Genomic DNA, 25,446 nt, shown 5'->3' on the forward strand with positions numbered 1-25,446 from the left:
TTCAGATGGCCATTAGTGTTTTGTTTTGCTGCTCCATCATGGGAGCAAGAAAACAGAATGTCCTTTCCATCACAAAATGGAAACGCACGAGGCCGAAAAGACCTTGCTGGTTTAAATGGGGTCTGTCTGGCCTCTGTTATGCCTCCTGGCATTTTCCCAGATAAAATAGCACAGCATGTTCTGCTATTTCACCCTGTATTTTAACAGAAATCTGTGATAAGGGCTGCAACTGGAACCTCAGATGCAGATATGAATGAGCCCTAATGTTCAAAGCTCAAAAATAAAGCACCATAACATGTCTATGAGGAAATTGCATATACAGCAATTCTCTAATGTACGTTAATTACCTGCCAGGGATCCAATACTAGAACAGGGATACAGTAGGAGAACTAAATATTCCATTGCTTCCTTTCAGACCCAGCCATGCCATAAGCAGCTGTAATATACTGTTGCCTTGCAGAGCAATAATGGGAAATTTGATCTCCTTGCTGCCGACCTTCCCTATTATCAGATTTCTAGCCGTTCATAAGGAGTTATACCTTATAAACAAGTTGACAATTCATAAGGGCCAAGCACCGAGCATTGTCTTCCTACATTTGGAAGTCATTTTTTGAGCTAACTGTTTAACCCCTTAAAGACCAGGGCATTTTGGTCAAAAAGGACCAGACACTTTTTAGGGATTTTACCCATTTGGTGGTGTTATGGCCCTATTTTACTTTCTTCAGCTACTAAAATTTTTGCTGCGGTTTTTCTCCCATGACATATAGGGATATATTTTATATCTTCTAGTTAATTTTTTCCCGTTGTTTATTATTATTAGGGGTAAAATGCTAAAAAAAATGTTTTATTTTTTTTAATTTATAGTTGTATATTTAAATTAGTATATTTATACTAAAATAAAGTACAGGAATGGGCTTCTCATTTTATTTCAGATGTTTTGATTTAGAATTTGTATAGCCTCTGATTACAGGGTGCATATGGCGATGCTGCTGGGTTGTTATTTTTTTTACTCATATATTTTTATTTTATTGTTTGTTTTGAACATATCAAATTATATTACACAGTGACAACCCTAACTATAATATGGTTCAAGTATACAACTCGGTTACAATTGCTTAAGACAGTTGACATTGTCTAACATAACATACAGTATATAAAGAGCTATATTGGTGAATTCAAAATATAATCCCCAGACCTATGAAGAACTATATGGTACAGTACCTGGGAGGGTCGTAGACTTTATTTGGTCCACCAATTGCTGAAATGCGTTTTGCCTTTCGATTGTGTTTGATGACCCACACTAAATTCTCTAGATTTTGTAGAATTTATCTTGGCCTTATTTTTTTGTATGGGAGAAGAGAATTGACTAGCTTACGCCATTGGGGTGGGGGTGGGGGGGTCGGGTGTCACCTATCCATACAGCGCACAGTCTTACGGGCCAGAAACAGCACCTCACTAAGAAACATACGGATATGGAATTGCCACTGCTCTTCATCCAGTATACCCAGTAAACATTCAACAGGGTTTGGTGGAAGTGGCACCCCCAATAGATGTTGCTGGAAGTCTGTAACCTCTGTCCAGAAGGTGTATGCCATCGGACAGCTCTACATCAGGTGGCTAAACTTAGCGTTGGGTGTCTGACAGCAATGATATCGTATGTTAGGGGTTCTGTTCATCTTAAAGAGTCTACTTGGTATCCAATAACATTGCTGTATAATGTTTAGATAGATCAGTTTGTTGTAAACTGCTGACGAGACTGAAGTGTAGGAGGATGTTGTAGTACTCAACTCCTCTTCAGAGAGGGAGGGGATTATTTCTCACCATTTGTCAAAGACACCCAGCTCTACATGTGAAATTTTAGCTTGAACTAAGAATGTATATATTTGTGAAATTAACCCCCTAGGTCCTTGAGTGCGCAGAATTTCTATCAAGGGGTATGTAGAAAAGGATTGATGAGGCTCTGCAAATTGGGCAATGAGTGCATGTCTTAGTTGGAGATATCTGTAGAAGCTGATTCCAGGTATCTGGTAAAGCTGTTGCAGCTGCGCAAAGAAGACCAAAACGCCATTAATGCATACATGCTCCAAAGAGGTGACTACAAGATCTATCCAAAATTGCGTGTTTGGGTGGTTCAGTAAATGTGCTAGTGCTCTATCACCTCATAGGGGGGTTTTCAGGAGAGTGCCCTCATATCTAGTAATCGGTTTACACATCTGCCAGACTCTGGCACCCAATCTTATGTATTGGGAGTAGCAGTCTAGTATGCAGGTCCATTTTTTCCAGTACAATAGAGAGGGAAGTCTCAGATAGGAAGTACATCAAATGATTTTTCAGGTTTGGGAGGTCTGAAGCACAGAGCTAGTGGCGAATGTATCTGATTTGGCCTGCCAAGTAGTATAGTTTAAAGTCCCGCAGAGCCGTGCCTGCCATGTCTTTACCCAGATGAAGAAGGTTAATAGAGAGTTAGTTTTATTAAAAAACTTTTGTGGTACTATAGTATCTGCATGTTCCAAACAGTACAGAAATTTTGGGAGGATTATCATTTTGATAAGATTAATTCGGCCTGCTACCGATAGGGGTGTTGAACTCCATATTTTAAATTTATTCTGGAGAGAGGGGAGGGGAGTGGCCACATTCATATTAAAGCTGTAAGTGAAGTCTTGAGAAGACTTGGAGGTTACATATCTTATCCCCATGGTCCAGTCTCTTGCTTGCAGTGGCATGAATGTGGATTTTGGCCAATTTATATATAGGCCTGAATAATGCCCAAACCTATTAATCAGGGAGATATTCTGTAATTTTTTTAAACATATTTTTGTAACTTTTTTTTTAACATTGTCTCCCATAACGTCTTATAAGGCCTCTAGGGTTTGCTCACATTGTCTTTTTTTTTTTTACACTTTTCCATCCATAAGAGCTCCAGTTACAGGAAAAAACAAACCCCTGTAGTGACAGTAGTCACTGGCAGAGCTGGTTTCCGTCTGCTGACACCCTGCAGTTCTGCTGTGGCAGGGGGCATGTGATCGCCTGGTCGAATAGCGGAAGCAATGCTTCCGTTTTATCCATTCACTACATAGCGCTCATTAAATGCTATGTAGCTTGCAAGAGAGAGAAAAATGCAAGAGTGAAAAAAATCGCTTCTGCCTTCTCCTCTGGGTCATCAGCTGTGACTAATAGCCAAGAACCTGATCTGCTCCTGCTACTTTGCAGGAGCAGAAGCTTTAATCCAGAGCAAAGACCAGGCCCAAATGCCATAAATTTACGGTGCTTGGATCTTATCTTGTTAATGTAACATGATGACACATGTGCATGGAATTTTGATATTTTTACACCAGTGATATTTACTCTTAGCTCACATTTTTATCTTTTATAAAAGAAATAATAATCTCATTTATTCTTGTCTGTTATACCGACAGATTCTCAGTTTTGGAATATTGTGTGGTTGGCTGTTATCCCACTGTGCTATACAAGATCAAGTAAGTATGTCACTGAAGGTTTTGTCAATTACGTTATATGCTTTCAAGTAAGATATAGGGGGCTATGTGTACGGTTGTCTATCTATCTATCTATTTGTCTTTTAGTACGGTATTATATTAAATCACTTCTTAGTTAATTTGAGCTAATTATAAATACACTATATGGCCAATAGTACACTGAATAACCAGTTCATTAGGAACATCTGCTCAATAATGGGTTTTAGATGTCAGGAAATAGATTCTGCAAGGTGCACATTGTATGCTCCCGTGTGTATGAAACTGCATGAGTGGTATGCATGATTCAATGTGTATGACTGGAGGTTTTGTGTTCCCATGTCGTGTGCCAGTGTCAGTCCACCATCCTAGTCTGTTACAGTAGGCAGGGCATTCCTTTCACCCCATTCTTTAGTCACGGTCAGGGGATATTGACTTAAGCTATTGCCTGTTCCGTAGTTTAGCTCTTTGTCCGAGGAAGTGACGTTCATGCCACTTGCCTCATTCCTTTTGTCTGTGAAGAGAAGAGTTATGTATGTGCTCCATAGCTATACTAGTGTATCCTGAATTCTGTTCAGCCTAGTAGAAACTTTCTCAAATGTACTTGCAAGTAATAATTTCCAACACGCTGTCATAAACAAAGGCAATACTCAGAAAGTGACATTTTTAGGTAGTTGCAGAAGACCAAGAATGGGTTAATCCTTTACATAGGTAACCGGGGAGGGGATGTAAGAGCTGTGTTTATAAGTTTCGCCTTGCACACTCCGTGACTGAGCAGAGGTCCTAAAGGTGAAATGGGAGTAGAACATTGAGATAGTCTGACTCCGGATATTACACTCAGCTTTGGAGGTACCGGGGTCGGCTTATCTTAAGTAGGGGGGAACTGTAGTTTGAGAAGTCTATGTTGCTGGCCCCTCCATAAATGTCATACATGTCATGTCTTTTGTAGATGCGCTGTGCAAAGTTGTCTAGTCATCTTGTTATGTGTATTTCACAGCTGCAGCAAGTGAGAAGTTAATGTTTCCATGAGACTTGGAGATACCTGCAAATGTATCAATATTTGTTTAGTCACGTGATTAGAGATGAGCGAACGTACTCGTTACGAGCACTTACGCACCCAAGTACCGCCATTTTCGAGTACTTCAGTACTCGGGTGAAAAGATTCGGGGGGCGCCGTGGCGGCACGGGGGGTAGCAGTGGGGAGTGGGGGGGGAGAGGGAGAGAGAGAGGGCTCCCCCCTGTTCCCCGCTGCTACCCCCCGCACCACCACGCCTCTCCCCGCCCCCCGGCGCCCCCCGAATCTTTTCACCCGAGTACTGAAGTACTCGAAAATGGCGGTACTCGGGTGCGTACGTGCTCGTAACGAGTACGTTCGCTCATTTCTAGACGTGATCTATGTTATATAAGTATGAGTGCTTTGGCTGTGGTAGGGAGTTGAATTCCATCATATTCTGGGTTCCTGAGAGAGAGTGCCAGCCACATGGGGGTACTTTCAACCCTCAAGTGGTGAAGAATGGAGGGAAAAGAAGAAAGGCTTTCCTTAGTGCCCCAATGCCAGGAGCCAACAGTGAGTGAGGACAAGTAAGAGAGAGATTGAGAGTGAACGAAAAGAGACGGCCAAAACTACTGTGCAGAGGTACTGTTCCAAGAGAGTGTCTGTTGAGTAACCCTACCCCTTACCTCTCTGGAGTGTTCCCCTTCCAGGAGCGGTTCCTAGCAGATAACTCTGACTGCAGGACCGGTGTCATCCTGTGTTTCCTCCCTGACATCTAATCTTCTGTTTTCCGGCACCAGTGTATGCTTAAGTGCATCCTGATAAAGTTTCCATGTAAAGTTTTGCCAGGCCCTGACCGTTCCCAGGGACCTGAGGCTCGTTATACAGTCTGTGGCTCATTTATTTACTGCAGAGGGTCATTCTGGTAGGTAACTGAACAGTGGCATCACACGTGACAACCTTTTCTCCTGTTCTTATGTTTATTGGCCATCCCTCTGCTAGGAGTGTCCAAAAGAGGCCCAGTGCTGCTCTGGCTGAGGCTACGTGTGTCCCTCTGGGAGGAAGCCTGATAAGTGCCACCGTGACAAGTGACCACTCTACCCTCCCAGCTTCTCAACGTTTGCCCTGTGTCTGGAGTCACCCTACGGGACGCTGCACTATAATCAAACACACACATTAGGAATAATTCCATAGGAGACCAATTATAACCTATCAGTATATTTTTGGAGTGTGGGACGAACCAGAGTACACAAAGGAAACTCAAGTGAACACATAAAGCATACATGTTCTGCAGCATTGCATAGAGATTGTCATCACTTACATTGGCTCATGTTGGCCCTTTGGTTGAATTCACACATATGATCCCAGGGCTGAAAGGCAACAGCACTAACAACTTAGCGTTCTGCTTTAACCACTGGTCTTGTGCAGAAGTCACTTCAAAGATAGTTTGGTCATTTGAAGTGAGAGGAGAGTCAAAAGAGGATAGGCGAATTTTACATGTTTCAGCACTTGGTGGCCCAAATCTGTGAATTTGCGTGGTCCACTACTTCCTGGCTGAGCTGTTGCTACTCCTAGATGCTTCCTCTTTAATTAAACCACTTATAAATGAAAGAGGAAAATCTATTGGCTCAGAAATTTCACAAACTGACTGGGTGACATCCTAGGACAGTGTCATGATTAAAGGCACTGATATCTTCCATGCAACCCATGCTATTACCAATGTATAGCTAAGGACATTGAATGGCTGTTTGCAATAAGTGTTATTGAAATATCTAAACCTGGTATTCAGGTGGGGGTCCACATACTTTTGGCTATATAGTGTACATTGAGAAAATGCTACTGAAATAGAAAAAAAGTTGATTTGCAATGAATTTATGAGAGACAATGAGGATAAGTAAGCGTCCATACAAGAATTATAGCTAATGTTATTTCTTTATTTTCAGTCTTTTTTAGTCGGCAGGATGCAAATCATGTTCTAAAGATTCATAAACGTGCAAATACTGTATTTGAGGAACTAAGACCCGGTTCCCTAGAGCGAGAATGCTATGAAGAGAAATGTGACCTTGAGGAAGCCAGTGAGATCTTTGAGACTCGGGAAGAAACCGTAAGATGTTGGAAGTGAAAGGCTTACACTATATAGTCTCTTTAGATCTTATTTTCATAATTTTTTTTCTCTTTCTTCCAGCTTAACTTTTGGTCAATTTACTTTGGTAAGATGGTATAACATGTATAGTAGTAAGTCACTACTTAACAGCAGGTGGCAGTACTAAAGTGGCATGTATTTTCTTTTATAGATGGGGATCAGTGTCTTTCAAATCCTTGTTCAAATGGTGTCTGCAAAGATGGAATAGGGAAATTTAACTGCATTTGCCCCCAAAGTTGGGAAGGAATAACTTGTTCTCATGGTGAGTGTCTATGGATCATGTAGCTAAATATATTAACTAGTGGATTATTTCTTTCTTTTACTTTTTGCTGTTGTAGCAATAGTAGAATAGTGAAAAAAGCACATAAGTTAAAACATATATGTAGTAATCATTAGATTCTAACAAAAATGACTAACAATATTACTTACTTAAATCCATTTTAATATCTGATTGCCTTTACTCATAGAGGCTGCTTTGAAATAGCCTTCATTGGACAGTAAGGGGATGACACTGTCCCCCCATTGTTCATCTATTCTCCTTCTGTATATCCTCTATGTACTTGCCTAGTGTTTGCCCATGTCTGTATAATGTGGACCAATGCTCAAGAGTGTGTAGGGATGTAAGGAGGAGGGGAAGATCATATATTTAGCTACAGGAGAGGAAAGGAGAGGGTAGTCTTTGAAATGGAAGCTGTTTGGTGCCAGTGCAGCTTGCTCCTGGCTTATATGTTAGAACTAGGACAAAGAATATGAACTCATCCCCAAAGAGAAATCCATAGATACCCTGTTTCCCCCAAAATAAGACATTGTCTTATATTAATTTTTGCCCCCCAAAAAGGCACAGTGTCTTATTTTCGGGGGGTGTCTTGTAAAACTCACCTAGTAGCCGGCGTTTGGGTCCCTCGCGCTGATCTCCAGCGCTTTTGCGGGCTTCCATGTAGTCCTTAGCAGGGGCAGAGCATTTCTTCCTGGTAGTGGGGCTTAAATACTACGCCTCCAGCAAGCGATTGCTCTGGTTGGTTCATCAAGCGTCATGTCAGCCAATCAGAGCCGACGCTCGATTAACCAATCACAGCCATTCATTGAATGACATAATTGAATGGCTATGATTGATTAAACGAGCGCTGACGCGGTGCTTGATGAACCAATGAGAGCAATTGCTTGCTGGAGGCAGGGTATTCAAGCCCCACTACGAGGAAGAAACGCTCTGTCACCACCGAGGACCACACGGAAGCCTTGCAGCAGTGCCGCAGCCCAGCACGAGGGACCTGAAAGCTAGCTACTAGTTGAGTATTGCTTTTTTTCCCCTGTAGTGTAGCTAGGACTTATTTTTGGTCCTCCAAAAATCAGGGTAGGGCTCATTATCGGGGTAGATCTTATTTTCGGGGAAACATGGTAGTGTTGGCACCAGGAGGAGTGGTAATGTGTGGGACTGATTGTGTGTAATATCTGAGAGGTCTGTACAAGTCTAAAGAGACCATACACAGATTGTGTGGACTTGAACTGTGTTAGCCATCTGGTGACTTGGAGTCATACTCTTGCGTATTCATGCCCCATGTTTACAGCTGTGGGTATTCTGGCATATGAGAAGTGTAGTAGCATAATTGCCACGAGGACCCAAAGAGGCACAGAGCATCTTCTCTTCTAAGTGATTGGTGTAACTCCATAACTTACACTGTGGCAGGGCAGGCTGTGGCAGAGGATAGCCTCATAGAGACCCAGAGTGAGTGGCACAGTAGGACAGGAAAAAGTCACTTTGGTGCAACTCAACTTTTGTAGAACTTCAGCCCCCCCCCCCAACCCAGATTAAAGGTCTGCACTAGGGAGAACCAAAACAAGTGCCTCCATGGTAAAACCATACAGATGCATACAGATACAATAAAACTGGAGCAAATTGTGATTTATATGAATGAACCACTTAGAAGAGGACATCATCTCTACTCAGTAATGATTTCTGCCAGACACCCCTACTCAGTGGGGAAGGTCTATATCCTAGGCATCCCATACCCACTTGGAGCCCTTTTCTGCTCAGGTTTTAGCAGAACTTAAAGGATTTAGTGGGTACAGAAGCCTACAAGACTGTGGCAAGTTACAGTAGCCAGCTAGCAGGAACGTCTGGTGCAGATTTTTCCCAAAGGAAGGCATTATCCTCTACTGAAGTAAATTGCAAAGTAGCCTTTATTAGTAAGTATCATCACATATTATTTTGTAACTGTAAGTACAGTATTGCTAATCGGTGATCACTCATTCATGTAAGAAAAATTCTTGCAATTTTAGTGAAATAAAATCTTCCTTCTTTGAAGTTTTGTTTATGATCTATTGATTGACCATTACACACATCACTTACCCATCCTGCACTGTAGATGACATGATTATATATTACTCAAAACAGTAACATTGATTGCAAGCTCATTGTACATTTATAATGCTAACCCAATGTTCTTGCTTATAGAGGTGGTCTATTTCAACTGCTCAATTAATAATGGAGGTTGCACCCACTTCTGCATAGTGGCTGAGAACAGTACGTCTCGTACCTGCAGCTGTGCTTCGGGGTACAAGCTGGGTGATGATTTTCGCAGTTGTGAACCTGCTGGTAAGTTCCTCCACAGCTCTTGGGTTCTTATCTCCTCATCCACACTGTCTGTTTTCATGCTGCTACCTACTATATATTTCTTTGTTTTGGATTGTGTTTTTTTTGTTCAGATTTTGGTATAGAAAATAACTTAATTCTATCCAGAATCTCAAAGTGTCTGTCTGCCATATCTTCCTTCTCCTTCCACTTTCTGAAATTCAACATGGAGAAATCTGAATTTATCATCTTTCTTCTACCTCACTCAACACCACTATTACACATATTAATCACAATTAGAGATGAGCGAGCACACTCTTTTAAGGCTGATGCTCGAGCTAGCATCGGTCTTTTCGAGTAACTGATTACTTGTCTGAGCACCATGTGGGGGTGCGGGGAGGAGCTGCAGGGAGCGGGGGGGAGAGAGCGAGATCTCTCTCACTCCCCCCACCACGCCCCCCCCGCCGTTCCCCCGCATGGTGCTCGGACAAGTAAGCAGTTACTCGAAAAGACCGATGCTTGCTCGAGCATCAGCCTTAAACGAGCGTGCTCGCTCCTTTCTGCCAATCCCTTCACTGGCTGCCAGTTAATTCTATTGTCCAGAGAATCAATTTGAAGATATTATCAACACCATACAAGGCTAACCACAACATGTTCCCTTCCATACATCTTTGACTTTATCTCCCATTATCTCCCTACATACAACCTGTGGTCTTTGTAAAGCCCCATTTACACTGACACGTGATCACTCAAAAGATAGTTTGAGTGACAGTTTTGAGCAATCATCTTTGCATACTTTATAGTAGCGACTATAGAATATGCAAGCCGAGCGGGACACAGGGGCGACCACTAATAGAAGAATACAGCTGTTTTGCATAAACAAACAGGTGTATTCTTCTCCATTCTGACTGCCATTGTCCCCACTGTGAATTCACAGCAGGACACAGGCACAGAGAATCTTATCAGAGCAGCCAGCTGATAACAGCCTGCTCTGCTGATAACAGCTGATTGCTCAATTCTAGCAAGCTAACGGAAAATAAAAAAACCTTTCTCTTTAGTGGAGTTACCTCATTCTCCAAAGGAATGACTATGAATAGCCAAATCCACACATAGAGGTTTTTTTAAAAAAACATAGAGGTAATATGCCTCTTTTTTAACAAACAAAAATATATGTCCAAAAATATGCAATATGTATCCAAAATATGCATGCAACGCGTTTCGGCGTTAACAAACGCCTTTATCAAGCATAAAATTATATCACCCATGTCTCTATAAATAGCTATCAATATATACCATGTGTTTGTATGTGGGGGGAACAAATTGGCGCTCTATGCCGGCTCGACACACAGAATGTTCCCCCCACATTGAAAAGATAGGGAGAATACCGCAGACTTCTGCCACAGCTGTGACAGCTGTGGCAGAGGATTCCTTCATCCCCGCTGTCCCCACGGGGATGATGGAAACTCCTGCCACAGCTGTCACAGCTGTGGCAGAAGTCTGCGGTATTCTCCCTATCTTTTCAATGGGGCTAGCGCTGCTGCTAGCCCCATTGAAAAGACTGGCGATATCCTGGCGTCATCCCAGCTTTTTTCTTGCGCTGTGAGACGAGTGTTTTCACTTGCTCTTGCAGCGCAATAGAGAAATGCCAGTGGGTGTCAGCCCTAAGGGGTAATCTTACAAGCAGCAGTGCCCTTGTCTGAAAAGCCCTTTTGATGCAAAGGAATGATGACTGAACATGTTTCCATGGAGGTAACCATGGTTGACAGAAGAAGACAATGATTTAAAGCACCAACCCCCTTTTAAGGCAACCAATCTGTCTTTCAGTCAGCATGACAGTGATATCAGTTTCTTTGTACTCATTAACTCTTTCTCCTGAGCTAACGAGACTATCACTGAAATGATTTTAGCGGGTCATTTTGTGGCAGGGCCAAAATTAAGTTGAAATGGGGGTTTTGTGATTAAGTAAATTTTCACGGCAAGGAATGACTTTATAATTAATTGCAATTCATCTGATTACTCTTTATAACAATCTAGAGTTAATGCAAATTGTCAATATTAAAACTGAAGCAGAAAACTGTCTAAAACCCCAAATTTGTGTCCATCTTTTGGCCAGTTTTGGCCACAGCTGTACATAGTACATTAGTACTTGCCATCCGCTTCTGAGCTGTGTACAATTCCTCTTGCTGACATGAAAGCTACATGTAAGCAGCTTGCATGTGACTACAGGTTGTGCACTCCTGATCTAAAGTGATTAATTGCTATTAATGTATGACCTTATGGCTGCCTGGTTATTTTTATTCATGTTATAGACCCAATGTCCACGGGCGTATTTTAATTATAAAATTTGTGGGAGATCTGCAGCTCTAGTTGCCCACAAGGAGGCATTAGCATCCGCAGGGCAATTTACAGCATGCAGATGTGATTTCTTCCCGAAGTGCGGATCGCACACGTGGGAAGAAATCGCAGCATGCTTTATTTTGTCTGCGGATCCTGTCAAGTCAATGGAAGCCATCCTATCCACGGCACAGCCACAGCTGTCACTCTGGCTGTGCCGCGCATCTGCCGAAAAGCAGGAGATTTAAAAAATATCCACTGTGCTGAAGAAAGAAGATCCGGCCGGCACAGAGGAGATCGGTGCTGGAGCTGGAGAGGTAAAAAATATTTTTACCTGTTTGAATTCCTATTGAGATCATGCACAGAGTAAGGGTGCATTCACACGAACGTATATCGGCTCGGTTTTTACGCGGAGCCGATATATGTTGTCTCTCTCTGCAGAGGGGGGGAGGATGGAAGAGCCAGAAGCAGGAACTGAGCTCCCGCCCCCTCTCTGCCTCCTCTCCGCCCCTCTGCACTATTTGCAATGAGAGGAGGCGGGACGGGGCGGGGCTAAGGTCCCGCGAATTAGCCCCGCCCCGTCCCGCCTCTCCCCATTTCAAATAGTGCAGAGGGGCGGAGAGGAGACAGAGAGGGGCCGGGAGCTCAGTTCCTGCTTCTGGCTCTTCCATCCTCCCCCCTCTGCAAATGAGGACAACGTATATCGGCTCGGCGTAAAAACCGAGCCGATATACGTTCGTGTGAATGCACCCTAAGCAATTATGTTGCTTTCGAATACAACTCTCAATAAGATGGTAAAAACTTTACATAGTAGTCCTTGTAAATTACATTTGACAATCATTTGTGCTTGTCTTGCAGTGGAGTTTCCTTGTGGCAAAGCAAAAATAATCAACTATGATTATTCAGCTCGTCTCACTGGAGCAAAGAAAGGACAGAAAGGAGACAGCCCTTGGCAGGTCAATACATCACATATCTTTTTTCTATAATTTAATGAAATTGAAGGAGGTGTTTGACTAATTTAGTTGTTTACCTAATGATCCCCCTGTCCCAAAGTACATGCCATATATGTACTTATTGTGGTGCCACTTAGGCACTCCGACACCACGGTAAGCAACGCATGACATCACTGGGTCTTTTAGCCCGGTGTCACCCTGTAAACTTGTCATGTGCACTTGCAATGTTAAAGCCCTGGCAGGTTTATGCAACATTACTGAGAATGTCCTGTTGCAGGGCTCTTATTGGCTGCAGCTGTAGACCAAGTAAATAAACTACCAGAGGACTGGAGTGGTGATGTGGCAACAGTGAGGTGAGAATATGTTTTTTTTTTAATGTACATTTAGTCCCCCCCCCCCCCCCCACTGCCATCAATGATTTTTATATCAGACAGTCCGTTTAAGTTTTTTTTCCCCATAAATCAATAGAATGGTTGAAAGGGACCTCCAGAGTCATCGGGTCCAACCCCCTGCTCAATGCAGGATTCACTAAAAAGTCCCAATCCAAGACAGATGTCTGTCCAGCCTGTGTTTGAAAACTTCCATTGAAGGAGAACTCACCACCTCCCGTGGTAAACCTGTTCCACTCATTGATCACCCTCACTGTCAGAAAGTTTTTTCTAATATCTAATTTGTGTCTCCTCCCTTTCGGTTTCATCCCATTGCTTCTAGTCTTTCCTTGTACAAATGAGAATAGGGCTGATCCCTCTACACTGTGACAGCCCTTCAGATATTTGTAGGCAGCTATAAGGTCTCTTCTAAGCCTTCTTTTTTGCAAGCTAAACATTCCCAGATCCTTTAACCGTTCCTCATAGGACATGATTTGCAGACCACTCATCATCTTGGTAACTTTTCTCTGAATTTGCTCAACTTTGTCTATGTCTTTTTTAAATTGTGGTGCCCAGAACTGGAGAAAGTATTCCAGATGAAGTCTAGTACAAGTGAAGAGAAGAAAGTGTAATTTACTTTATTACAAAAAAATGTCTTTCTTCACTTATCAGACTCTTCTCCTTCTCTCTCTCTCTGCCTTCTGTACTGATCACTTTCTCTGAATTTACTGATCTTTACACAGAGGTCCATAGAATGAGAGATCAGGGTACACTTGTAGCCTATACAACCATAGAAGTCTATGGAGAGCAGAATTGGCATGAGTGGGAAAGAAGGGAGACATAGGCAGAGATACACACAGACAGCTGCAGCTTCTAGTACCGTATTTTCCGGCATATAAGACGACGGGGCGTATTAGACGACCCCCGACTTTTCGTCTTATATGCCGGGAATACAGTGTGAAAAAAAAAATCAATACTCACCTCCGGCGGCGCTGCTGCAGGCTGTCGCTCGCTCGTGCATGCCAGCAGAGCATTGCTTTCTGCAAGCGGGGCTTGAATGCCCCGCCTCCAGAAAGCTAATGCTCTGATTGGCTAACTTAGTTTGGCGTTAGCCAATTACAGCCATTCAATGGCATCATGTACACTGATCCGCAGGTTTGAGTTTCCCAGTTTATATCCAGAAAACAAAAATAGACAATGTATAAACTAAAAGATTGCTATAAATTGATATAAAATACAAATAAACAAATGCAAATAAAGTAGGGAAAGATACAATCAGCAATTTCACTAATCCCAAGGCACACACTTAACCCCTTAGTGACTAATCCTGTTTGCGCCTTAGTGACAGAGCCAAATTTTGGAAATCTGACATGCATCACTTAACATAGCATAACTCCATACAGGCTTTGTATATCCAAGTGATTCTGATATTGTTTTTTCGCCACATACTGTACTTCATTTTGGTTGTAAACATTGACTGATAGAATTTGTGTACATTTATTAAAAATGCCAATATTGGGAAAATTTTGAAAAAATTGTCATTTTTCACATTTTCAACTGTAATATCTCAAATATGTCTAAACATACTGTACAAATTTTTGCTAAGATATATATTTCCTGGAGCTGGGGGCTGGCGGTGAAGGGGGCGCGGCACTCCGGGTTGGGGCATGTGGGGGTAGCCAGGGGTGTGGAGGACTTTTCCTTTTATTTAATAAAGTACATCTGCATAGGAAAACGCATTTCGGGGATAACCCTCTTATCAGTTCAGCTGGTGTTTAAAATATACAAGCAATTGGTGGGTCCCTAGAAGGGGTAATAATGAGATACTGTTTGCCTATGTAGTGAGGGTCAGCCAGGGCAGGGGACGTTTTCCGCACCTTTGGTTGCTTCCTACTTGCTTTGGCCTGGAGTGTTACGCCTTCCCCACTACCAGTTTTTAGTCCTATTCTCTTGCCCTATCACGCCCAACCAGGTGGTGCGTCATCTGGTCAGGCAGCACCTCCACCACTGAAGATACCACTCTACTCTCTTCACCACATATGTATTTTCATTCTTCATAATTAACACGACTGTACGGGTTTTGCTGCATCCCTCTTTCCTGCTTGTCCACATGCAGTCTATAAGAGCACTGGAGCTGTCTGTGAAGATAGCCTTTCCCCCTCTTGCTATCTAAATGTCCAAATGTCCCTGTGTCCTTGCTACTACAGAAGCTCTATACTTGAGGGCTGGTGATATTTTCTTTCTTGCGCTGCGAGAGCATGTGAAAACTCTAGCCTCGCAGCGCAAGAAAGACGCCGAAATAAGACCAGTATATCGCCAGTCTTTTCAATGGGGCCAGCGGCAGCAGCGCTAGCCCCATTGAAAAGATATGGAGAATGACGCGGACTTCTGCCACAGCTGCAACAGCTGTGACAGCTGTGGCAGAAGTGCAGTATGCTATCCCATTGCTCTCAACGGGATCGGCGCTGCTACCGGTCCCATTGAAAGCAGTGGTTTGTAGCAAACCCTGCAGTACAATTTCCGGGAAAGGGCTTGAAATGTAAGCCCTTCCCTGAAAATCATCAATAAGTAGTAATTTCTTTTTTTTTAATTACTCACCTCTCCGCCGCTCAGATGCGTTCCTCCAGCTGGCTCCCCAACACTTTAAAAATTTAAAGATTTAAAAATCCCCGCCTCCTGAAAGTGTTTAGCTATTGGCTGAGCGCTCAGCAAATTGCAGATAGTGTTTAGCTATTCATTCATGAATAGCATTATCTTCATGAATAAATAGCTAAGCACTATTTGTAATTGGCTGAGCACTCAGCCAATCAGCACAGCCCTTTCAGGAGGCAGGGATTTTTAAAGTGCTGGACAGCAGTGTCCGGGAGCCAGCCGGAGGACACGTTTGAGCGGCAGAGAGGTGAGTAAAGATTTTTTTCTTTTTTTAACCAGATGATTTTTAGGGAAGGGCTTATATTTCAACCCCTTCCCCGATAATCATACTGCGGGGCTTGCCAGAAAGCACTGCTTTCAATGGGATCGGCAGCAGATGGGATATCATTCTGCACTTCTGCCACAGCTGTGGCAAAGGATTCTTTCATCCCCGCAGTCCCCGCGGGGATGAAGGAAACTCCTGCCACAGCCGTGGCAGAAGTCCGTGGTATTCTCCCTATGTTTTCAATGGGGCTAGCGCTGCTGCCGCTGGCCCCATTGAAAACACTGGCAATGTTCCAGTGATTTACCAGCGTTTTTCTCACACTGCGCTGCGAGACTTTTCACTTACTCTCGCAGCGCAGTGGAGAAAACAACGCCAGTGGGTGTCCACCCTAACAGTGGATTGCAGAGAAGCTATAAGGGAGTCTCCTAGTGGCAGACGCTTTAACCCCTTGAGTGGCACGCCCGGAAATTTTCCGGGACGAGCTCCACTGCTCGGAAGATTTCCGGGCTATGTATCACTATGGGAGCTGCAGAGCACAATGCCACAAGCTGTGACATTGTGATCTGCCTGCACAGTCCCACAAGCTGTGACATTGTGCTCTGCCTGCACAGACCCACACAGAGCAGTGCAAGGGCTTTGAAAAACCAGCAGAAGATATTGCCGATATGTCGGCAACCTCCTGCTTTGTTTACAGGTTGCCATAAAGACCATCGGCTTGTCAGAAGCAAGCCAATGGTCTCTGTGGCAGGGAGAGCTTGGTGCTTGGCTGTCAGAGGACAGATAGGTATTAGCTCTTACAGCAGAGATCAGAGAAAACCTCCGATCTCTGCTGTGTTAACCCTTTACATGCTGCAGTCTATGTGACTGCAGCATGTAAAGGGCTGTCACTGCAGCATGTAAAGGGCTGTCACCATCGGACCCCTGGAATGTGATCAGGGGTCCTGATGGGTCCCTGTGGAAGTCCCCTAAAGGGACAAAAAAAAAAAATTAAAAAAAAAATAAAAAGGTAAAAAATTATTTAAAAAAATTATAAAAACACTTGTCTCCCTTTACTTTGTAAAAAATCAAAAATACAATCACACATGTGGTATCCATGTGTCGTAATGACCCAGAGAAGGAAGTTAATACATTATTTAACCCCTTAATGACATGGCCCCTATTTTTCTTTTTTCCCCATTTCTTTTTTTCCTGCCCCCTGTTTAAAAAAATCACAACTTGTCCCGCAAAAAACAAGCCCTTTATATGGCCATGTCAATGGAAAAATGAAAAAGTTATGGCTGTTGAGACGCAACTGCAAAAGTAGTTGAAATTCAATGATTAGACCATTTTAAAAAACCTGCCCTGGTGGGCACGACAGGGTGGTAGGAAACCCGCCACTCAAGGGGTTAAACGTGATTTACAGTGGTAAAGCAACAGCATTGTAAATGCAAGTAACATAGTATGTTAGGCTGAACTAGATGGACATATGTCTTATTCAGCCAATCCCCTGTCATGTTGATCCAGAGGAAGGCCAACAAAAAACCCAATAAGGTAAAAGCTAATTTTCCTTGTTTAAAAAAATATATTACAGAAATGATGAGATTAAGGCCTGTCACAAGCGTTTGTGTACTTGCACATTTTTTTGTACATCAGGTGTTGTATATTTGTGTGCACAACAGCGTTTTTTTTACTGTACTTTTTGCAAGTGTAAATCATGCATGCAAAAAAAAAATCACAGACCAATGCATAGCCATTGAAATGGCCAATTAAGGAGTTAGAAAAAAAAATAAAATTTCCATCTGTTTATTTTATTCTGGACGCACATTTGAAAAACTTTCGTGTTATTTTAGGAGACGTACAAATTTAACATTACTTTTCAGCATTTTGAGGAACACTTTGTTTTCCTACACCAAGCCAAGATTGCAAAGGCTTATAGGTGTCAGAATAATAGATACCCCCACAAATGACCCTATTGTAAAAACTACACCCCTTAATGTATTCACTGAGGGGGATCAGGAGTATTTTGACCCAACTTTTTTTTCAAGAATTAATTCAATTTAGAGGAGAAAAAATAAAATTTCATATTTTTGCAAATATGTCATTTTAAAGACATATTTTTTTCTATAGTGCACATGAAAATGAGGATTGATACCACAAAATAGATACCCCCGTATGTCCTGTGTTCAGAAACATACCCATTGTGGCCCTAATCTTATGTCTGGATGCACAACAAGGGCCCAAAATGAAAGGAGTAGTCAGTGTCTTTCAGAACAGAAATTTTGTTTGAAGGCCTTTTAGGCCCCATTGCCCACTTGTAGAGCTCTTGAGCGGCCAAAACCAAAGAGAACCCCCACAAATGACCCTGTTTTGAAAACTAGACCCCTTAACAAATTTATCTAGGGGTGTACTGCCCATTTTGACCCCACAGTTTTTGAATGAATTCAAGCAAAGCAGAAGGAAAAAATTGTGATTTTCCTTTATTTGGCGATTCTGTCATTTTAAAAGCAGATTTTTTTGTGCAGCACACACATGAATGAAGACTTGCACCCTTTGAATTGCAAGACTTTGAATTTCCCGGGGTGCAAGCCCCTCTGTGCACATGCCTGATGAATGACATCGGGTGCACATGCGCAGAAGGCAACTTCAGGTCCCGGAAGACCAAGACATCGCAGAGGATCCGATCCATGAGGGGAGGTTTAACTTGAACTTTTAAAATTTTTTTCTGGATAGCGGCGATCACGGGCTTGGGGACCAGTCACTGCGGTCCCCAGGGACATCTCCTGGTTCCTGGCTACCTTCAGGAGCCCGGAGCCAGGCGATTTTAAATTTGCCGGAGTTCCTGACCTTCTGCTCATGCGCGTGATGTCATACATCTGGCGTGCATGCGCAGAAGAGCGGCGGCGGGTCCCGGAGGACCAGTTCACTGTGGGACATCACTGACAAGGCGGGTGAGTAATCTCAGCTGCCCTGATGGATCCAATCCATCAGGGCAGCTGAATCTTTAGCTTCTTAAAACTTTTTCTTCACTTTATTGCGATCGGCGCTATCTAATGGATCCATTAGATAGCGCCGATCGCATTGCCAGGGGGAACTCCCTGCACCCAGGGATGACAGCTCCATGCTGTCAGCTACCTTCGGGCACTGACAGCATGGAGCTCAGATGTTACTTTTTGACTGCTGCCACAAGGAATGTGGTTGCGGTGGCAGCCCAAGTTCTCCCTGATCTGATAAGGATAGTGGGGGCCTGCTTGGGCCCTGGTGGCTGCACTTCTAAAAGTAACATGCTCCACACTCTGTGCCATCTGTCCTTGTGCTCCAGCCTCTAAGGTCCTCCGTGTATGCAGTATAAGACTGTACTACTGCTGGTGCCCAGGATGTGAGCATTGATGCAAAAAGAACGGACAGTGACACGATGGCTTCTGATTGGCTACAATGGTCACTTGACGTCCGGTCTGTGCTCATAGAAGGATCTTCACCGAAGTTGTGTTTCTGGGCAACTGGAAATTCCCCTAAGTGTACCCTGTTTACTGCAACGAAACAATTCAATGTAAAATTACTAAACAAGGAGGAAAATTCTATAAAATTATTTTTGTCTTTAGTAAAACAACATTAATAATATTGTCAGACTGGTCTAAGAACACCACTTATTCATTTTGTGATTGCAGGCCCTAGTACTTTATGAGCAGAAGTTTCACTGTGGTGGAGTTCTGATTCATCCATCATGGGTTCTAAGCGCAGCTCATTGTTTTGTACACCCTGGAATATACAGTGTCCGACTTGGTATGTATGTATTGATGTATGTGCTATTTATACACTAAGCAGTTCAAGGTTCTTACCACTCAGGCTTCCAAAAAGTTTCCAAAATGTATGTTAACAGTCAGTATAGTCTTCAGAGAATATCAAATATTACCACATAGTCTATTTCAGGTTAATCTAAAGGCTCCCTGCAAAAAATGTGATCTCCCACTGAAGAGCCTGCAAACTCATTTTAGATTCAATCAAATTTTATTGATTTTACATGTTAAACCAAAATGATGCATTACAATAAACAGTAATCTTTCGCTGGGTCCATCTTAACATTTTGTCTTTGCTTCGCATCTTCTTGTGCAGTGGGGATAATTAGACAGACTTTCTCTGCATCACATATAAATACTAGAAAACAAATAAGTGTATTTCAAACTATAACTAACTAACGGGGTGGGGGGAGGGGAACGGGTAAGGCTAGGAGTTGGGGGGGGGGGGGTAGGGGAAGATGGGTTTTAGGGGGTAGTAAATCACCTCGCCTGTTTGTATCGGTATTCTTCACCCTTCGAGTTGACCTGATTCCAGCCAGGTTTTGAACGTGTCCGAGGCTCTCATCGATATCCACGGGCTCCATAGATTATGTATCCCAATTCGTTCTTTTTCGCTTTCAGCTCCTTCCTCCTCATATCTTTTAACATATTAAGTTTCTCTGACCACATTATTCGTGTGGGTGGAGATCCTGATTTCCACAATTCAGGTACTGACATTCTTACAGCTAGGATAACCAGCCTCAACAAGTCAGCTCTAATTCTAGCCATAGATCCGGGCAGTATCAGGAGCAGGGCCATCTCCGCTGTTATGGACACTTTAGACCTGGTCATGTCATTATATAATAATTCCACATTACTCCACAAGGTCCTGATTGGGGGCAGTCCCACCATATGTGGGTCATTGTCCCTGGACCGTTTTGGCACCTCCAACATATCGGAGGTATTCTATTGTCCATTTGGTGTAGTCTTGACGGTGTCCGATACCATCATGAGAGGATCTTAAAATTCTGCTCCTGTAGTCTGCCGTACCTGGTGCTTTTGTGGCACATGAGGAAGGCCCTCTGCCAGTCTGATGCAGAGCGGTTGCCGCTTAACTCATTCTCCCACTGACCCGTGTAATTTGGAAGGGAGTCCCCCGTCTCACCGTCCAGCAACAGTTTATATATTACTGATATGCCGTGCTCCGTAGGCCCCGGCGACATGCACATCTCTTCGAATGGTGTCAGCTGTCTATTAACAAACTCCCCTGGCGTCAGGGACCCCACAAAGCCCCTCACCTGAAGGTAGCTCAACCAGGCTCCTGGGGGGGGGGGGGGGAAGCGAGTTGCCATAAAACTCTCTCAGGGGTTTCATCCCGTCTTGATTTACTACGTTTACAATTCTAGGGATTGGAGTGTCTGGTATGGCCAGGATTGTGCTCTTATGTCTCGCTGGTGGGAACTGTGGGTTGGCTACCAGTGGTGTAAGCGGGCCTGGTATTGATATCAGTCTCGCTCTTGTGGCCCATGCCACCCATTTCTTGAGGACCTTTATGAGGTATGGTGGGAGGCTCTCTACCTCCTCGAGGTACTGTCTAGGGATCCAGGGGGCCCCCTGGACTATCCTGGAGTCGGCTGCATGTTTCACTTCTACCCATAGTTTAGTTGCTTTCGCTTGTAACAGCGAGAGGACGAAGTTAGCAATACAAGCCTTGTAGTAGAGTAAAAAGTCTGGGAGCCCCAGTCCCCCCTCTTCTTTGGTTCTTGTTAGTAGCCTGTGACTAAGTCTAGATTTGCGGTTCATCCATACAAACTTAATGATTAAAGACCGGATATTTAAAAGGTATTGCCGGTTCAGGGCCACCGGGAGGGTCTGGCATAAGTACATAAACTTTGGGAGGGAGTCCATCTTGACTGCATTTATCCGCCCTGTCCACGATACATAGAGCGGGCTCCATTTGCTCAATTCCGCCCTCAGGCCCTCCAGGTATGGGAGGAAGTTTAGTTCGAATATCTGATAAGGGTCTGCTGGAATCTGTACCCCCAGATACTTAATGGCCGAAAGTCTCCACTTGAAGGGGAAAGACTCCGAAAGGGCCTCTACCTCCGTCAGGGCCAGTGTTACGTTTAGGATTTCCGATTTTTGTAAATTGACTTTAAAATTACTTACTCTCCCATATCTATCGAACTCCTTCATTACCACTGGAAGCCCTATTCTCGGGTTTGACAGGAACAGGAGGAGGTCGTCCGCAAAAAGCGCCAACTTATGTTCGAAGGGGCCCTCCGTCTGTCCTCTGACTGACCCGTTTTTTCTAATGGCGTTGGCCAGAGATTCCATGGACAGGACGTACAGCAGGGGTGACAGGGGACACCCCTGCCGAGTTCCATTGTTAATCGAGATGGAATCTGAAAGGGCACCATTCACCCGAATTCTGGCTGATGGTCCCTTGTATAGGGCCATGATCCATTCCCTCATTCTCTGGCCGAGGCCTATCTGACGGAGGGTCCCCTCCAAGAACCTCCACCTGACCCTGTCGAACGCCTTTTCTGCATCCACTGTCAGCAAGCACAATGGTTTGTTTGCTGCTCTTGCCCTGGATATTAATGAGATCGTTTTAATCGTATTGTCTCTGGCTTCCCTCCCAGAGACAAATCCCACCTGCTCTCTATGTATCAAGTCAGGGATGTGCTTGCTGAGTCTGTTTGCTATAAGTTTGGCTAGCATCTTAACGTCTAAGTTTATCAGGGATATCGGTCTATAGTTTGCGCAGGAGGTAGTGTCTTTCCCCGGTTTCGGGATTACTACTATATGCGCCTGGAGGGCCTGAGGTGGAATGGGGCTCCCCTGAGAAATCTCATTAAACATCTGAGTTAACATGGGGGTGCAAACTCATTTTAAAAGTCTACTTTGTGCAATCCATTTTTGTTAGAAGGGTCCTCAGTTAATAAGCTGATTAAAATGTCTCCCCTCTTGGAGCCCTATCAATCAGCTGTAATCTTGAGTTTTTCAATACATTATATGGTACATTAAATGATACTATTGAAAATTAGAATTTGTTCTACAACACAGGTCCATTAGGTCTAGCACCAGAGAGCACAACAATGTTTTATATACCATATAGTAACAACTAATTAGATAACAACCCCAGGACACACAATAGCACAAAAGGTTGCTTAATTGGAATATATTACGGACCACAATGCAAAATTTATAGTACTGCTTCAAATTTATATGACTGCTTTATTCCCATTTTTTTTTCTTCTGTTCTATGCTCTTCCCATTTTGTTTTTTACTTCTATCCCTCTTGCTCTCCTACAAGATTCTCCTTTACAGCATATTCATTCACAAATTAGTGTATGCATAACATATTACGAACTAATATAAGAGTGAAATTTGAAAATTTGAGAATATGTCAAAAACATTAGATGGAGTTGTCATTTTATAGTATGTATACTATATACTAATATCTTTGTATTTAATGAACATCATTTTTTTAATGTTTCTTAAACTTCGATTAAATCAATAAAAATTTCTTAGGGCAAAGTCAGACATGTGCAAAAAAAAGCGCGTCTGATAGAACTATTGGTTCCCTATGGTGTGGTCACATGTCCGTTTTTTACAGACGCCCAAATTTGCGCACCTGAAAAAGATAGGACATCCACGTGTAAATATTCCCCGCGGGGAGTCTCCTCTTCACTGAACACTGTGACTGCACTGTCACAGTTTTCAGTGATAATGGCACTCCCTGTGGGGAGGAAAGAGTCCCCTGCCACAGCTGTGACAGCTGCGACAAAGGAATGCAATGTCCTCCCATTGCTTTCAATGAGGCTGCCGTGGCAGCCGATGGCCCCATTGAAAGCGATGAGTCCACAGTGATTTTCGGGGAAGGGCTTTAAATATAAGCCCTTCCCTAAAAAACATCCCTAGGTGTAGGAAAAGAAAAACAGAAAACATTACTCACCTAGCAGCGCTGTCCGGGCTTCAGCGCATCTTCTCTCTGGCATCCCCAGCATCCCCTGGCATGCCCCGCCCAGGGAAAGCGCTGGGTCTGATTGGCTGAGCGGTCAGCCAATCACAGGCAGCGCTCAGCCATTCATTGAATGACAGCTGAGCATTGCCTCTAGCGCTGTGACCGAGGGAAAGTGTTTCAGAGCAGTGTCGGAGATGCAAGAGAGAAGAAGCGCCGGAGCCCTGACAGCGTTGTTGGGTGAGTAATGTATTTATTTATTTTTCTACACTTAGGGATGATTTTCAGGGAAGTGCTTATATTTAAAGCAGCGGTGGCCCCATTGAAAGCACAAAGCTTCGGTCACGCGTTTTTTTCTGCACATCCGTTAATGCGCTGTTTTGTGCGCACATACAAGCGTGCAAAAAACTCTCGTCTGACTGAGCCCTTAAAGAGAATTTGTTCCACAAAAAACAAGCCCTCATGTAGCTATTTTGCCAAAAAAAAAGGATTTTTTGAAAGTAAGAATACCAGAACTGCTGGATGTGGCCTGGACACAGGAGCATCAATGAACCATGAAGTTTACACCAGACACATATCAGTTTATGGCTTTGTTTGATATAATCACAGACATGTGTACCATACAACCATGCATATAGAAAATAGCTGAAGCAGTAGAGACAAATAAAAAAAACAACTATTTTATAACAGCCAATCAGAATATTGTACCATAAACTTTAGATTATGGCCTGAGAGCTGATAAATGTAACACAATACGCCCAATTGGTTGGCAGTTAAGAAAAAAAGTCAAAATCAGGAATCTTGGTCAACATGTTTCTCATGCATATGGCAGTTTTACATCAATGGTTTTAGAAGGTAATACTTTCTATTTACATATTCTCTTCTTGGACTTATCACACTGCAGGTGAATATATCCGCCGGAAGCTGGAAGACACTGAACAGCAAAAACAAGTAACTAAAATCATACTACATCCGCAGTACAAAGTTGAGACTTCAGATAACGATATTGCTCTACTACGTCTAAGTGAACCAGCTAACTTTAACAAATATGTGTTGCCCATTTGTCTACCAAGTTATGAACTTGCCAAAACAAAGCTGACACTTGAAGGCACAGAGACCATTGTAACTGGCTGGGGCAGTCAAGATGGAACGTTTCGCAACCGAACTAACATTCTCAGCTACATACAAATCCCTATAGCACCACAGCAGATGTGTTTGGAGATTATGCAGAATCGTGTAACTGATAATATGTTATGTGCCGGAAAGTTGGGGGACAATCAAGATGCTTGTTTAGGAGACAGTGGGGGGCCAATGATCACCCAGTTTGGAGACACTTGGTTTCTTATAGGGTTGGTGAGCTGGGGAGAGGGATGTGGGAGGTTAGATAATTTTGGAATATATACCAAGGTTAATAATTATCTGCGTTGGATACATCAGGAACTGACAAGCTTTGGAGCAGAATTGAAAAAAATGAAGTCACTTGAAACCAAATCATAAATTCTAACATCTGAAGATTTTCTGTAATCGATGGTTATAACATTATGGTACTCGGCAAATAGCAGTTATTGCAACCATTGTCTTGCATAAGCAATTAAAATATATAAATACAACATATGTGTTTTTGTGCATTTTAAAAAAAGAAACAACTATAAATGAAATTCAGTATTCTGAATTGTTAGTCAATTAAAGAAGTTATCCACTTTTTGTAATCCACTCTTTTATTAGAAGCAGTCCCCAAAGAAAGCTGATTGCAGGTATTCTCATTCCTGTGACCCCCAAAGATCACCTGCGGGTAACACAGCAGCAAGTATTCAATTCCCCTGCAGTGGAAAATGGTGTATTATATGGTGACCATTGAAATGAGCTGTTTATGAAATGTATGGATACGATGTATCAAAATATATAACCAAAAAGTATAGTATGTGGACATATGTCCTATTTGAGCTTATAAAGGCCCATTTACACCAGCCGATAATCAC

General features: G+C 43.1%; 1 protein-coding gene across 1 annotated transcript in view; it reads left to right on the forward strand.

Moving 5' to 3' along the window:
• The window catches only part of PROC (protein C, inactivator of coagulation factors Va and VIIIa), a 28,931-nt gene extending 3,854 nt beyond the window's left edge, over positions 1-25,077 (forward strand). The window contains exons 2-9 of the mRNA XM_066589508.1: positions 3,417-3,476; positions 6,408-6,568; positions 6,650-6,674; positions 6,759-6,869; positions 9,060-9,200; positions 12,369-12,466; positions 19,393-19,507; positions 24,372-25,077. Of these exons, the coding sequence (XP_066445605.1) occupies positions 3,417-3,476; positions 6,408-6,568; positions 6,650-6,674; positions 6,759-6,869; positions 9,060-9,200; positions 12,369-12,466; positions 19,393-19,507; positions 24,372-24,964 (1,304 nt within the window). The 3' untranslated portion in view covers positions 24,965-25,077. The remainder of the gene's footprint in view (positions 1-3,416; positions 3,477-6,407; positions 6,569-6,649; positions 6,675-6,758; positions 6,870-9,059; positions 9,201-12,368; positions 12,467-19,392; positions 19,508-24,371) is intronic.
• Positions 25,078-25,446: the final 369 nt, after the last annotated feature.

This window comes from Eleutherodactylus coqui, chromosome 1, assembly GCF_035609145.1.
Source record: "Eleutherodactylus coqui strain aEleCoq1 chromosome 1, aEleCoq1.hap1, whole genome shotgun sequence".
NCBI classification, from domain to species: domain Eukaryota; kingdom Metazoa; phylum Chordata; class Amphibia; order Anura; family Eleutherodactylidae; genus Eleutherodactylus; species Eleutherodactylus coqui.